Source organism: Marmota marmota, unplaced genomic scaffold (genome assembly GCF_001458135.2).
Source record: "Marmota marmota marmota unplaced genomic scaffold, marMar, whole genome shotgun sequence".
In the NCBI taxonomy this organism is placed as follows: domain Eukaryota; kingdom Metazoa; phylum Chordata; class Mammalia; order Rodentia; family Sciuridae; genus Marmota; species Marmota marmota.
The window spans coordinates 5,186,518-5,201,765 of NW_026000138.1; the positions used below are offsets into that span (position 1 = coordinate 5,186,518).

The window sequence follows — 15,248 nt, forward strand, 5'->3', positions numbered from 1 at the left end:
CCCGCGGGCCCCGCCGTGCCCACCTCGCGCGCCCCTCGGGCCGGCCCTCGGCCGAGGATGGCGGCGGCCGCGGCGCACGCAGCGGAGCCGCTGTGCGCGCTTCTTTTGTGCCCGACGGGGCTCGGTGTTGACGCGGATCCAGTGATGCGGCGACCCAGCGGGCGCAGCATCCCGGGCCGGGGGTGGACCGCACCGATTTCCGCGTCGGACCCGGGACCGCGTCCGGCCCTGCGTGCTCCCCGCATGACCTTGTAAGGGTAGCGGCTCCCCCTTTCTAAAGCCTCCCGCTCGGCTCCGGGCGGCGGGACTCCCCAGACCTGCCTCGGACCGCGGCCGTTAAATGAGATGATGTGCGGAAAACACACACACACACCCAGGGCCTGGCGCGCCGTCCCTGCGAACTGTCATTGTCATCATTTAGGACTGCTGCTGCCAACAACTGCCCTCCTTTTAGAGGTGGGGGAGTGGAGGCACACAGCCCGCAGTCGCCACGCCAAGGTCACACCGTTTGGGTGAGTGCGTGGACGCCGGGTGGAGACTCGAACTAGGTCCCCTGCCAGGAGCCCCCTCTTCCCACCGGGCCGGCTGGCCGTGTCTGTTTCCCACGGCGGCCTGTGGGTCTCTGTGAAGCTGAGGGGGTGTTTCTCTCCTTGTAGGTGGCCTTCCCTTATGAAACACTACAGTCCCACCGACTACGTCAATTGGTTGGAGGAATATAAAGTTCGGCAAAAAGCTGGGTTAGAAGCCCGGAAGATTGTAGCCTCGTTCTCCAAGAGGTTCTTTTCAGAGCACGTAAGGATCTGTTGATGTAGCTCTAAGCATTCGCCTGGTAGTGGGTGTGTGTGTGTGTGTGTGTGTGTGTGTGTCCGCGCGTGCGTGTGTGTCTGGGTTTGTAGGCATTAGCTCATCCGGCTCTTGTTGATATCTCCCTGTTCAGTGCTCTCACAATCCCTTACTCACTTCCATGGCTGCAAGAGTCATTGTGTCCTTTCCCTCCCATCCAAACAACACGAAGCCATTTGTCCCTGCCAGCTTTACTTTTCTAAAGCCAGCAAGAGAATGGGGGTGGAGGGAGTAGGGAGGGCCCACAGCACAATGTGGAGGGAATCCAGATCAGCACTATTTCTCTTCAAGTAGGTTAAATGTTTTTTTTTTGCAACCTCCACATGATTTGGGGAAATCATCAATGATTGAACACCATAGATTTCTCCCAGTTGTCTTCCCAGAAGGGTTGACAGAATTAATGTGGTTCTTCCCTCTGGCTTTGCAGGTTCTACCCAGCATCGAACTGCATTATTTGTAGGTAACAGGATGAAAACCTACATATAGATCAGAGTTGTTTCTCCCTTAAATAAAATTGTCTTGCATTCAGTATACCTGAGAAGCTTTCTTTCTTTCTTTTTAATTGCTGAAATGCACGGTTTTTTTGGGGGGTGGGGGTGTTTTTTATTTTTTCCCCTTCCCCAAAATGTCTCATGGAAGTTTCTGTATCCATTCCTGATTCTTAACTTTTTGCAACTCTGGAAAATTTTGAAACTGACATTTTTAATTCAACAAACTATTAAATTTTCCCTTCTGATTGGGGGGGGGGGTCTACAAATAGAACTGATCTTATTTATGTTTACTGAAGGTTATTTACTGAAGATTAGTTCTGATGTTCTAATTTTAACTACTGCTAATGGAGTATACACATTGGAAATGTTTCCAAGTTGTTTCAGGTTTTGAAAGGGAAAATTTTGAACTAATTTGGACTTATTTCCATTTGGGTAATAAAAATTGACATTCCCTGAGTATAATTCATTGCTACAAATGTTTGTTAATGTTAGAATGAACACAATGTAAGTTCTACTTTGGAGAGGTTATGCCTTGGCTAATTCATAATCACAAATGGTGAATACTGGTTCAGGTGTGTTTACCCTAGGCATGTTTGATGCAGTTGGTCCTGGGATACTACTAGGTTGCAGCCTCACCTTCTTGTCCAGCTGGTTTTGTATGCATTTTTAACATTCTGGGCCTTCACCTAATAATGATGGATTGTGCTTTTTTATCTCTTAGTTCTCTCTTTCCCTGTACCACTACTTAATTAGAAGTATGTAAAGGACTTTGAACACAGCAGGAGCATACTAAAGATTGATCTGTGGGTGGGTGATTGCTTTGGCTCAGGACCCCTGAGCATGCACACAGGTTGACCTGGCTACCTTTAAAAAAAAAGTGAAAGAAGTCATATGTGTTTTAGTGAAGATCTTGAAGCTCATCATTCTACCCGCTCCAGAGGAGAAAACATACCCAGCAGGTTAAAGGAGCACCTACTCCACCAAGCTTTTGATGGCTCTGGCCCTCCTCCCACAGTTGTGTAAAACATAGACTGCTGGAAGTGGTATTGTAAATGATAAGATTTTGTAGTTCTAGTCCTTAAGAGCTATTTTTCTTCACATTAGAATTCAGTTTCAGCAATTTCCAGTGTATGAAAAGGTAATTAATTTACAAGTCACATGGAAAGCTGAATAAGTTATTGGTGCTTTTCATGATGCTTTCTACTCCTGGCAGGTAGTTTGAGGTAGTATAGAATAGCTGTTAAACACTGTCCACAGAAGTGGGCATCTGTGTATGCAGCTCAGATTTGTGTGAATGACAACAGCATTAATCCTCGTAACTGAGGCCTACTTTTGTATGTCCTCTTCATAGGTTCCTTGTAATGGCTTCAGTGACATTGAGAACCTTGAGGGACCAGAGATATTTTTTGAGGATGAACTGGTGTGCATTCTAAATATGGAAGGACGGTAAGCCATAACTTTCACAGAGTTTTTTTAGGTTTGTTTTAATAGTAATAACACCAGAGTAAATTGCTATAATTTGTATGTGACCAAACCTTGGAGGAATATGTTTCCAAGGTTGTTTGGAAAGTTCTGTGAGTACGAAGACGACTGATGTGCAATCAGCTATCTGTATCTATGGGTTCTGTGTCCGTGGAGTCAACCAGCCTTGGATCCAAAATACTTGGGGAAAAATATGTCTATACTGAACATATACAAACTTGTTTTTCTCGTCATTGCTCCCTAAACAATATAACACTATTTTACATAGCTGTTACACCGTATTAGCTATTATAAGTAACTTAGAGGTGATTGAAAATGTAGGAGGACATGCGCAGTTTTCAATGCAAACACTGCATCATTTTACATAAGGAACTTGAGCATCTGCAGAGTGTGGTGTCCAAGGGCAGTTCCTAGAACCAATCTACCACAGATACCAAGGGGCAGCTGTGTAAAGAAATCTTGTAAAAATCCTTTTGGAAAGAAAAGAGAATTTTTAGCTCTACTATAGGTCAAGCACTATGCTCTAGGCACTTGTATTTTTTTAGGTCAATGTGAAACCTTTTGGTTACATTATCCTTCCTCACCTCTCCACCTACCACTACCAAATTTGCCTGTCATGAATTGAATTTTTGTTTTTTAAAACAATCTTTTAGGCATGTCTTGATGTAATGGATACTTTTTTAAATAAAAAAAAAATTACAATTTCTGAATTTGGGTAAGAATCTTACTTTGCAAGTCTTGAACATTGTAGCTATTTAGTAGAGCTGGGTTTTTTTTTTCCTCTCAGGCAGTAGACTGTTGCTTATTCTCCCAGTTAAGAAGGATCGTTATTTCTTGGTGGTTGTTTAAAATGTTTTAGGCCTTATCTTTTCTGTTGTGAAGATTAATTTGTTGTTTACCTGGAAGATGACTTGGCTTCCCGCTTACCTTGGTGGTGGAAAGGATTTTCTGTTCTAATAATTGAGAAAGCTTTACTAGTGATGGAAGATAAGAGCGGGAGTGTTTACTATCTTCCTTAAGAGAAATCATTGTGAAATAGTTCACAAGCAAGGCATGAAATGTTTCTATTGTTGTTTTTAAGGAGATCTGGAAGAGGTAAAACTTTGTCAGTGGAACAAGGAAAGGTAAGATGTGTCACTATTCTAGGCCTTGGATGAGTTCAGATGCAGAGGTCATTTTCCTGTTTCTATTTTGGTTTATCTATAAATGAATTGAAGTATGATCTAACAGTGTTATGTAGCCTTAAAAATAAAAGCTGACTTGTGTTTTTTACACACACACACACATATACATACATACATATATATGTACTTTTAAATACATATGTGTGATCTCATATGTACTTTATTGGTTTAGTGAGATGTTTATTGCAGACTTTTTTTTTCCTAATATTGCTGATTATACTCTTCTCTACTTCCTCCCTCCTTTCACATTGGCCTTCCTGTACCTACCCCTGTACTTCTTGCAGGGATTGAACTCAAGGTGCTTAACACATCCCAGCTATATATTTTATTTTTTAGTTATAGGTGGACATAATACATTATTTTATTTATTTATTTTTATGCAGTGCTGAGGATGGAACCCAGTGCCTTACACAGGCTAGGCAGGCGCTCCACCGCTGAGCTACACCCCTAGCCCCTTATATTTTATTTTGAGATAGAGTTTTGCTAAGTTGCTAAAGCTGCTTTGCATTTGCAACCCTCCTGTCCCAGCCTCCTGAGCTGCTGGGATTACAGGCGTGTTCCACCACACACGGCCCTCTGTACTTCTTGATAACAACCTGTGTTGTGCTCTTTCATGCTAATAGATGGTGATAAATATGGGTAAGGAAAAGGGGAATCATCATTTCATAAAATCGGTATCATATAATAGGTATTTTTCTCTATATATATTTTTTCCTCACTCAACATTACCTTAAGGAAAGCTTTTTTAATCAACTGGTATAAGATCAAATTTACTCTTTATGGCTAGTATTATTTAGTAGTTTATACCATAGTTTATTTAACCATTCCTCTTTGATAAGCAGCCACTTTCTTTTTATGTCACCGGGAAGAAGAATGTCTAGTAGATTCATTTCCAAGCCATAGATTCTTGGGAATGAGATTCCTAGATTCAGACTACAGAGTATTTTTGAAACTCAGAGCATGTCCTTAAGAGCAGAGACTTACTATACAAAAATGCTAGTTCTGAAATTATGACACCTAGTGCCATTCTAATTAGGATCCAAACAGGGTTTTGAGAGGGGGACCTTTTTATTTTTTCAGTTGAATGATACTGTCATAAAACACATATGGATGAGTAAGTTTAGAAGAAGGGCCAGAGGAAGAAAAATGTTTAAGTAATCATCCTGGAGGCTGGGAAGAACTCAGCTCAGTGATAGAGTGCTTGCTGGTATGCCCGGCCCTAGGTTTAATCCTCAGCACCACAAAAAAATAGTAACAGTGACAATTAGAATCATAATGAGAAATGTGTATCATGAGATAGTACAACATATTCCAAGACTATTTGTACCAAAAAATAGTCTTTAAATAAATACTACTTACAGATAAATTATGGCCATCCGTGGCAAAGGATGATCCACATCCCCAAATAATGGATAATATATTTAAACTCTGAGAGAAAAAGGTGGATGATTTAATAGGTGAATATCCACCTGAAACAAAGTAAAACCTGCATCATATATAAAGAAATTTCCAAAGGGTTAAACACCTGAAATTTTTAAATGATCACAATGAAATAGGAGACTTTTAGGGAGACCTCCTTACTCAAGACCAATGATACTAAAGCAGTGAAAGAACACAAATGATTTTGTTGTAAAAAAATAAACTTCTGTATATCTGAAGAAAGCATAAAGTTAATGTAATTCTTATGAATTTCCAACAAGAAATTGAAAAACATACAAAGGACAGAAGAATAACATTCACAGAAGAGCAAATCCATATGCTGACAATCATGTAAAAAACCTTCAAACTCACTTTTCAAAGAAATGTTAAATAAAATAACAGGGGAGGGGCTGGGATTGTGGCTTAATGGTAGAGCACTCACCTAGCTTGTGCGTGCGAGGCCTTGGGTTAGATCCTCAGCACAACATAAAAATAAGTTAAATTAAGATATTGTGTCCAACTACAACTAAAAAATAAATATTAAAAAAGTAAGTAAATAACAGGGGAACTTCGAACTTGCAATCAAGTTATTTGCCTTTTTACTTATCAGATTGGCAAAAAAAAAAAAAAGACTAAAAATGCATAGCAAATAAAAACATGTATGATGGGGTTTTTAGAAATAATTTTATAAATATATTACCCCTTGGCCTGACATATATTTTGAGCCTAAAATAGGGTAGTTTTTAAATTACAGGGAATTCTCTACATCTTAAAATATTTGGGGATACCAGTTTCTGTGAAGGACCCAGTTTGTATTCAGTCCTGGCAAAAGGCTTGTTGTTTGCTTACAGAAAACTTAGGAGAAGAAGGAGATAGTTTCTGCAAATGCTTTAGTCTCTGTCTTTGAAAAATAATTTGTATTTAATGGTGTTCTGATAGTCTGAAAAAAGTACACCGTACCAGTAAAAAGATGTGAAGACAGAATGAGTATGTCCCTTGGTGCTATGGCACATACCTATAATCCCAGAGGCTTAGGAGGCTGAAGCAGGAGGATCCAAAGTTCAAACCAGCCTTAGCAACTCAGCAAGATGCTGTCTCAAAATAAAAAAGGGTTGGGGATGTGGCTTAGTGGTTAAGTGCCCCTGGGTGCAATCCCTTCCACCCAAAAAAGAAAGAGGACACACTGCGATAAAGACTTGAAACTACATATTTTATAAGTGTATATTGTAGCTGAGAAAATTGACCCAGAATGACTAATACTGAGATATATTTTAGTAAAATTACTGGATTTTTTTTTTTTTTTTTAAGACGGTCTTCGTAAGTTGCTTAGGGCCTTGCTAAGTTGCTGAGGCTGGCTTTGGCTTTGAATTCATGATCCTTCCACCTCAGCCTCCCAAGCCTCTGTGTTTATAGGTGTGCACCACTGTACCCCGCCCCCAAATCACTAGATTTAAAGACAGAAAAGCCCTTTTGTTATCCAAGCAAAAAAAGGTGAAGTCATTTACAAGAGAAAGAAAATAAAATATGTCAACAGGCTTTTCAAAAGCAATGCTTTATGGCAGAGGAAAAAAAGATATTCAAAGATTGAAAGAAAATGTCAGCTAAGGTTTTTATGCCAGCTAGACTGACTTCCAGATATAAAGGCTACAAACTTACCAACTTGGAGGGAGCCAGACTTTCAGGCTCTGTCTGACAAATCTGCTAGAAAATGATCTTTGGACACTCTAAACAAACAAAACAGAACAGATATGTTGACACAGACCTGGGGGTGAGCATTCAACATAGGTTGTAGAATTAAATCCAAACCAGGCTTGTAGGGACAAAGTATGTGTGCCTCGTGGGCATGGGCCCTGGCTGTGTAGGTTCAGTGCAGCTATTTAAAAAATGAGTGGACAGTGACAGAGCAGAAAGACGTGTGTGTAAATAGTCTGTCTTTGCACTCATTAAAGTGACAAGAATGTTGGTCTTGTTATTCTGAGCATAATGTGTGTGTGAGAGGTGTATAATAAAGTAAGTGAATAATTATGTGATAATTATTCTAATTCTGTCATCTGGAATCCTGCAGAAGCAGAATTCTGGAATAAAAAAGAAAATAGAAGGAAGTCTAAGCCGTGTACTTCTAAATTTGAATTACTAGAGTTGGGGTGAACTCATGTAGTATTTTATACTTAAATATGTAGATATATGTCGGGGTGTGTGCAGTCATTAAGCATACTAGCTCTGTTCACTGAAGAGGTCTAAAAATAATAACCAATCCAGTAGAAATGATCTTCCCTGGTCTTCAGATTGTGAACTTTAGATACCATTTCCCACCAAAAGTAACCAGGGTTTTTGGAGAAATGGTTGATTCTAGGTCCAGTGCAAGAAATGAAAAAGATGAGCCTCAAGTATCTTCCAAGCCTGGAACCGGGTAGCAAAACAACCAACAATTCTCCACAACAGAAGTGTTTGGAGCCAGTAGTGAAGAGGCTTCTATGGACTGGAGATGTGAGGATTTGAGCATCAATGCAGATGAGTGGATTAAACAGATATGTTTATTCCATGAGTTCATCATAGTATTTAAAAATAACAACTTATTGGCCACCTTTGGAGGATAATAGAAACTCAGATCATTAGTTTGAAAAATATGAATGAAAGGAATGATGTAAATGTTGTCCCTTCCTTTCCTATATCCTGTACCATTGGAGGACCAAATAGCAAAGATGAATGGAAGTTTTTCTTTGTAGAAATATTCTAACCAATAAATGAAGAAGGGATTGTTTAGTTAGAATATCACTACTTTGTAACCTCTAAAGAATGAGCAGACCAGGCATCCTGTCACAGTGGCTGCTGACATTGCAAGAGAAACAACTAGGCTGAACCACCTCCTAAGGCAAGGCCATTCTGCTTCCTGGGAATGCATCTTGCCAAATGATTGGCATCTGAATCTTGAAACTCTACCTCCAACTTCCAACAAGAAATTCAGGAGAGCATTTTATACCATGATGTGGATGCAATCAGGAAACTCCAGACAGGGAAGCTACAGGTCAAACAACCCTGTCTCTTCAACAAATAAAATGCAAGGGGGTGCTAGGCACAGTGGCACACTCCTGTAATCTCAGCAACTGAGGAGGTTGAGGCAGGAGGATTGCAAGTTTAGAGCCAGCCTTGGCAATTTAGTGAGGCCCTAAGCAACTTAGTAAGACCCTGTCTCAAAAACGGAGGGCTGGGGATATGGCTCAGTTGCTTGAGTGCTTGCCTTGCATGCACAGGGCCCTGGGTTCAATACCTAACACCACAAAATAAATAAACAGCTAAAGAGAATTGAGGATGTGGCTCAGTGGTTAAGCACCCCTGGGTTCAATCGCCAGCACCATAAAATTAAAAAAAAAAAAAAAATCATTGATTAAAAAAAATACAAGGTGGGGAAAAGGTAAAGGGAAGTCCTATAGATTAAGAGATTTTAAGGACCATAGAATAGGCTAGAATGTTTAGGGATGCACATTTGGTGGTTATTACTGTAGAGAAAAAGAATGAAGTGGAGAATGACCAGAGAGGTGAGGAATGTGGTTATTTTTGAGGGGGAGGAGGGACACATCTTGTGTGTGTGTAAAAGAGAACCAAAGGCATTCTGAGAGGGAGCAAGGGGTCCTGGGCTCTTGGAGGTTGTCGGCCTCACTGGAGTGGTAGAGCCGCGGTACTAGAGATCCGGTGACTGGGAGGAAAGAGGTTCTAAGGTGCCCCCCGCCCTCCAAGTGGGAAGTGGAGTGGTAGGTGGGCATGCAAGACCAAGTTCTGGGGAAAACTTCTGAAACATAAAAACGGGAGGTCAGTGTGGATAATGTCTGAACGGAGGTTGGATGGACTTGCTGTGGCTGTGACCACGGAAGGGGAACGCAGCACCCAGAGTGCCCTGAGGCAGAGGCTGGGGACCAATGAATCCAGGTGCCCTCCTGTCTCTTGAAATCCGCAGAAGCTCAGCTCGTTCTTGGGCTGCTCTTTCGTTTCCTTTTACCAAAGATTACAGGCAAGTAAATCTGAGGCCAGCCCATAAGTGTTCCACAGATTTTAGCACAAGGGATCGAGTGTTGAGTCACACGTGCAAAGCCCTCAGTGTGCTGCCAGCCCCCATGCTAGTAAGGACAATAGGAACAGGAATCAGCCAGGCATGTGGCACACGCCTGTGATTCGAGCAGTTCTGGAGACTGAGGCAAGAGGATCACAAGTTTGTGCCCCACCTCAGCAACTTCGCAAGACCTTGTCCCAAAATGCCTTTTTTTTAAAATTTTTTTTAGTTGTAAATGGATCTTTTATTTTATTTATTAATTTATATGTAGTGCTGAGGATCGAACCCAGGGCCTCATACATGCCAGGCAAGTGCTCTACCACTGAGCCACAACCCCAGCCCTCTCTCCCCCAAATGCCCTTTTTAAGGGCTGGGGATGTGGCTCAGTGGTAGAACTGGCTTCAGTACCCAGTTCCAAAAAAGATGGTGAACCATTTCTGGTTCTCTGATTATAATAGACTACATGACATGATTATTGTGAAGTAGAAACTAAGTAATTGAACGTTTTAAAAATCTTAATTCTTATTGACTTGATTGTTATTTGTTTGTTTTCTAGAAAAGCTTTGACCTGGAAATACTACGCCAAAAAAATTCTTTACTACCTACGGCAACAGAAAATTTTAAATAACCTCAAGGCTTTTCTTCAGCAGCCTGATGATTATGAGTCGTATCTTGAAGGTGGGTCTTTCCCATACCGTGGACAGTGTGGTCTTTCATAGGTAGCTTTTTAAGAGTAGTCTTTCTAAGAGCAGGAGAAGGAACTGCTTTTGTGGTATGAATGGGAAAAGAAATCACACTGAGAGCTTTGGGAGGTTGGATTGTGGTCTGGCCAGTGAGGTGGGCAGTACTGCACCTCCGATAAGGTTTTGTTGGTATCTTTAGCCGTCAGCTGAGGAGAGGGTGCTTCTAAAGATGCGTCATTGGTCCATGTGTGAGAGTGATGTTTTAGCTAATGAGATGAATTCCTTCCAAGCTTTGAAGCATCATTTCCAAGACAGAAATAAAGGCATCTGATTTTGTCTCTGTGTAACCTTGAGCAAATCCCTTAACCTCTGGTTGGAGTTTAATGAGGACAGAATGTTCTGGTGCATCGGCATCTGCTGGTCCATGATGAGAAGCAAGGAGAACCGGGTTGGGTGGGCAGGCTCTGTGGGGGCAGGGAGTGACTCTGTGTTCTTAGGTAGTCCAACAGGAACAAACTGTGACTTCAATTTCTTTAAACTATTTTAATTCCTAGAATGTTATACAAACACTCCCATAAATTGTGATTATGAAATGCATGTTTCTTTCCCTGCTTCCAGTGACTTATTCAGTTGTTGATTTTTTTTCCCCTTCCCTATCACCTAGTCATGTCTCCATTCCTGTTTTCATGCGGCTGTCACAACCTCTCCCAGCAGCAGCTTTCTAAGGATACTTGCTCTCTTGAGCCCCCTGCTCCTGCCCTCAAGTCAGCCAACACATCCAGCCCAGTCCAACCCAGACTCCCCTTCTCGGCCTGCCATGGAAGCCAGCTTGCTCTGTGAACCTTTGCTTCCAGTGTCCTCCACAGTCCTTCTTCCTGACCCTTCCCATTACTCTGCACATACACTTCTGCCTTCACTTGCTCACTTGTGGCCTCCTCCTTTTTTGTCGTGCCCTCCAGGCTCGGCTCAGACCTCCCCTCCATCCAGTGCCAACTGAGGGCTTGAGGGTTCCCTAGCTATAGTAGCATTTAATAGTCACCTGCATCCCAGTCTTTCTGTTTGAAATGTATACATTTTGTTTCTTCAACTAGTCACTATGTTTCTTTATGATCCTGGTTGCAATAAACAATGCCTAGTGTAGGTACTTATTAATTGTAGGAAAGTCCAGTACTGTCCAGAAGGAATGGAAGATCTTTTTTAGTGGATTAGAATACAATACCCTTACCACCTTGGAATTCTCTCATACACACTGAAGTTGGAAGTCCTCCTCCTGTTTACTTCACAGTTAAGAATAGTGTAACAAGCCTTATTTTCTGAAGTTTATGTATAAAAATAAATACTTGATTTTCATTTTTCAAAGTTACAATTTTCAAGTCACCCATCCAAATCATTGTTGTAGGCATTGGAAGCCATCATCGAATTTTACATGGCTGTGTGAATGGACACCTGTCCAGGGCTTTGATGCTTGGTGGCCTGTGGAGCTCTGATGCCATCGAAGAGGTGCAGGAGTTGGTGTTAGGCTGAGTAGAGATGTGCAGCATGGCTCTCGGCCATACGGAGGGAGTGGCACACAGGGGCCCAGGAGCCAGACCCTGGATGGTGGCAGCACAGGACTGGAGTCTCAGTCTCTTTATGCCCATTCAGTGCTCTCTGCTCCTCAGAGTGTTTGCTGGTAGGGTAGTCAGGATCCGGAACTGTTCTGGGGTCTCTTGAATTGAAGATGACTCCCAGGCTCCCAAGTGAATATGTCCTGTAACCAAATGATGACAACCCTTTGGTTCAGGTGAAAAGATCACCTAAAGCTCTGGAGAGTGCTGGTTTTCAAGAGGCAGCGTCTCTGGTGTGCCCTGTACGATGTTTCAGTGGCAGCTTCTCTGAGCGTTACTGTTTAATTTGAAGGTACAGTTATCTACAAAGTCCATTTACACTTCACCTTGAGAAGTAGAGTTTATTCAAATGGATGGTTATTGAGGACTTTCATTTTTATTTTATTTATTTTTTGTTTTTTAAAGAAAGGAACTGTTTTACCCCATTAAGGTTTCTGAAGATTTTGGATTTTGAACCTATAAGAAAGCAGGAGAGAGAAGTAGCTTGAAAAGATCTCCGTTGTCACATCTGATTCTCCTTATCATAGAATATAGGAATATGCCATATATTACACAATTATTTATTTATTTGTCTGTTTCTTTATTTTGCTACTGGGGATTGAACTCAGGGGCACTTGACCACTGAGCCACATCCCCACCCTTATTTTGAATTTCATTTAGAGACAGGGTCTTAAATAAGTTGCTAAGCATCTCATTTTGCTGAGGCTGGCTTTGAACTCATGATCCTCCTGCCTCAGCTTCCTGACCTGCTGGGAGTATAGGTGTACACCACTGTGCCGGACTATCACACAATTTTTGAGCCCATGAACTCTGAGAGGTCAGAGAAGTTTTGTTTATTAGAAGAAGCGTGAAATACAAACTCCTTCATTGTGAAATCTGTTCTTCCTTCTCAGTGTGTTAACAGCAAGGCCTAAGATAGGACACTTATCTGGTGGTGGGTGGTGCGCAGAACTCTCGCCCGGGGTGTTTGGGGCCCAACAACAAGCTGGTAAGAATAAGGAAGAAAAGAGTATTGATCGCCTGGTTCTTATTCATCCCCAGGTGCCGTGTACATCGACCAGTACTGCAACCCTCTCTCAGACATCAGCCTCAAAGACATCCAGGCCCAGATCGACAGCATCGTAGAGCTTGTTTGCAAAACCCTCCGGGGCATAAACAGCCGCCATCCCAGCTTGGCCTTCAAGGCAGGTGTGGAATTGCTTTGGGTCCAGCTATATTTGAAAAAAAAAAAAACCAAACAAACCAAAAACTTAGGGGAGTTGGTTTATTTGGGAAATGCTAAGATGGTCCGTTTATACAACAAAAAAAACGTGATAAACAATAGAACATCCTTTTTACCTGAATAAAATAAGAGACTTTAGATACATACTCCATTCTGCTCCCTAGATTGGAAGCACTTGGTTGTTAAGCCATTGCCAGTCACCACATATTGTGGGTTATTTGGGGCATTATTGGGAACGTCATTTGTACTTGTGTCCCAGAGCAGATCTCTATGTTTCAGGTGACTCCTCCATGATAATGGAAATAGAACTTCAGAGCCAGGTGCTGGATGCCATGAATTATGTCCTTTATGACCAGCTGAAATTCAAGGGGAACCGAATGGATTATTACAATGCACTCAACTTATACATGCACCAGGTAAATGTGGATATAGTAAAGAAAGATACAGTTGGCCCTCCATATCTGTGGATTCCACTGCATCCACATATTTTAACAAAATATTTCAAAAAAAACAAAGTAATGATTGCATCTGTACTGAACATGCACAGACTTTTCATGTCATTATTACCTAAGCAATACAACTATTTACATATCTTACATTTCTTTTACATATCTACCGTTTGTATGGCATTAGGTATTTTAAGTCATCTTGAGATGGTTCAAAGAATGTAAGGTTATTTACAAATAATGTACCACTTTATATAAGGGATTTGAGCATCCACAGGTTTCAGTATTTGTGGGCAGTCCTGGAACCAACTCCTCACCAGTACCAAGCGACGGCTGTGTGTGTGTGTGTGTGTGTGTGTGTGTGTGTGTGTGTACATGTATATTTTAAGTTCGTTTCTGATAGACTATTTGTGGAGGATGAATGCTATGTCTTCCCATTTCTGAAGGCCCATTTTTATTCAGTCACAAGAGTTTTGCTGTGGAATGTCCTTTGTATGGGGATAAATTTGCTAGTAGAAGTAGGTATTTCTCTGACTCAGTTGGGTCCACTGGGCCATGTGAACACACACCTGCAAACCTCATCAGGGCTTTCTCTGCTCTGGTCTCCAGCAAATTTGGTGGCAATCCGCGGCCTAGCCATGTCAGTCTTGGCACTTTCAATATTTATTTGCTTCCTTCTTGGCTCCGGTTTCATGTCTATTCTGTGCTCTGCCTGCTACTTTCATTTTATTTTGTCACACTTACACACTTTTCCTTGAAATGTCTTTAAATTCTTTATGGAAGAATGAGGACCTAAGTCAGGGGTCAGCAAACTTCCTGTAAAGGGCCAGATAGTACGTTATCTTGGTTTGCAGTCCCTGTGGTCTCTCTCCTGACTCCTCAGGACTGCTCTTACAGAGTGAAGGCGGGCACAGTGACACAAAAACAGATGAGTGCTGCTGTGTTCCAACAGAATTTTATATGTGGACGTTAACATTTGAATTTCATATTATTTTCATATATGACAAAATGGTACTTTTGAAAAATATAAAAGCTCTTTTTATGCCAGCTTTACAAAAAAAGTATCCAGGTGGACTGGATTTAGCCCATGGGTCATAACTTGTTGACCTCTGATCTAAATAAATAAAATATTGATTGTTTAAGCTTCAAACCCTAGCATCATGCCTGATGTACAGTAGGTACCTGTAAGAATATTTGTTGAATGAAAGAGAATGTATGAATCCAAAGCATTTTTTCTCCTTTAGGTTTTGATCCGTAGAACAGGAATCCCAATCAGCATGTCTCTGCTCTATTTGACAATTGCTCGGCAGTTGGGAGTCCCACTGGAGCCTGTCAACTTCCCAAGTCACTTCTTATTAAGGTGGTGCCAAGGCGCAGAAGGGTAAGCCCCCTCTGACACATTGTAATTGGTGCCAAGGACCCAGTCCCACTGTGCTGAGAGAAAGCCTGACTTCATGGTTAAATTAGGTATCACCACACAGAGGTTAAAACTGGGACATGGGCTGTTTTGGTTTTTGAGGGTAATCCATGTTGATATTCTACTTGTGATATTGTATTGTAGTCATGCAAGCTGTTACCATCAGGAGGGATTGGGTCAAGGGTACTCTGTATTTCTTATACCTACATGTAAATCTATATTTACCTCAAAAAGTTTAATTAAAATAAGAAAGACTAGGACCTCAAGGTCTTCTGGCTCCAAGGTCCCTTTGTTCCAAAGTAGATCAGATCAAAGCATTCTTAGAGAAATTCTTACTTTCCTTCCTTCCATAAATCTCCCCTTTCTTCTGCATGTGTGCCCAAGCTTGAGAGAGAGAAAGAAACCTGGC

The 15,248-nt window shown here is 41.5% G+C and overlaps 1 protein-coding gene across 2 annotated transcripts in view; it reads left to right on the forward strand.

Moving 5' to 3' along the window:
• The window catches only part of Fbxo21 (F-box protein 21), a 39,913-nt gene that overhangs the window by 406 nt on the left and 24,259 nt on the right, over positions 1–15,248 (forward strand). For both annotated transcript variants that reach the window (XM_015502540.2, XM_015502541.2), the window contains exons 2-7: positions 657–792; positions 2,686–2,780; positions 10,021–10,142; positions 12,796–12,942; positions 13,256–13,392; positions 14,667–14,803. In XM_015502540.2, coding sequence (XP_015358026.1) covers positions 657–792; positions 2,686–2,780; positions 10,021–10,142; positions 12,796–12,942; positions 13,256–13,392; positions 14,667–14,803 — 774 coding nt within the window. The remainder of the gene's footprint in view (positions 1–656; positions 793–2,685; positions 2,781–10,020; positions 10,143–12,795; positions 12,943–13,255; positions 13,393–14,666; positions 14,804–15,248) is intronic.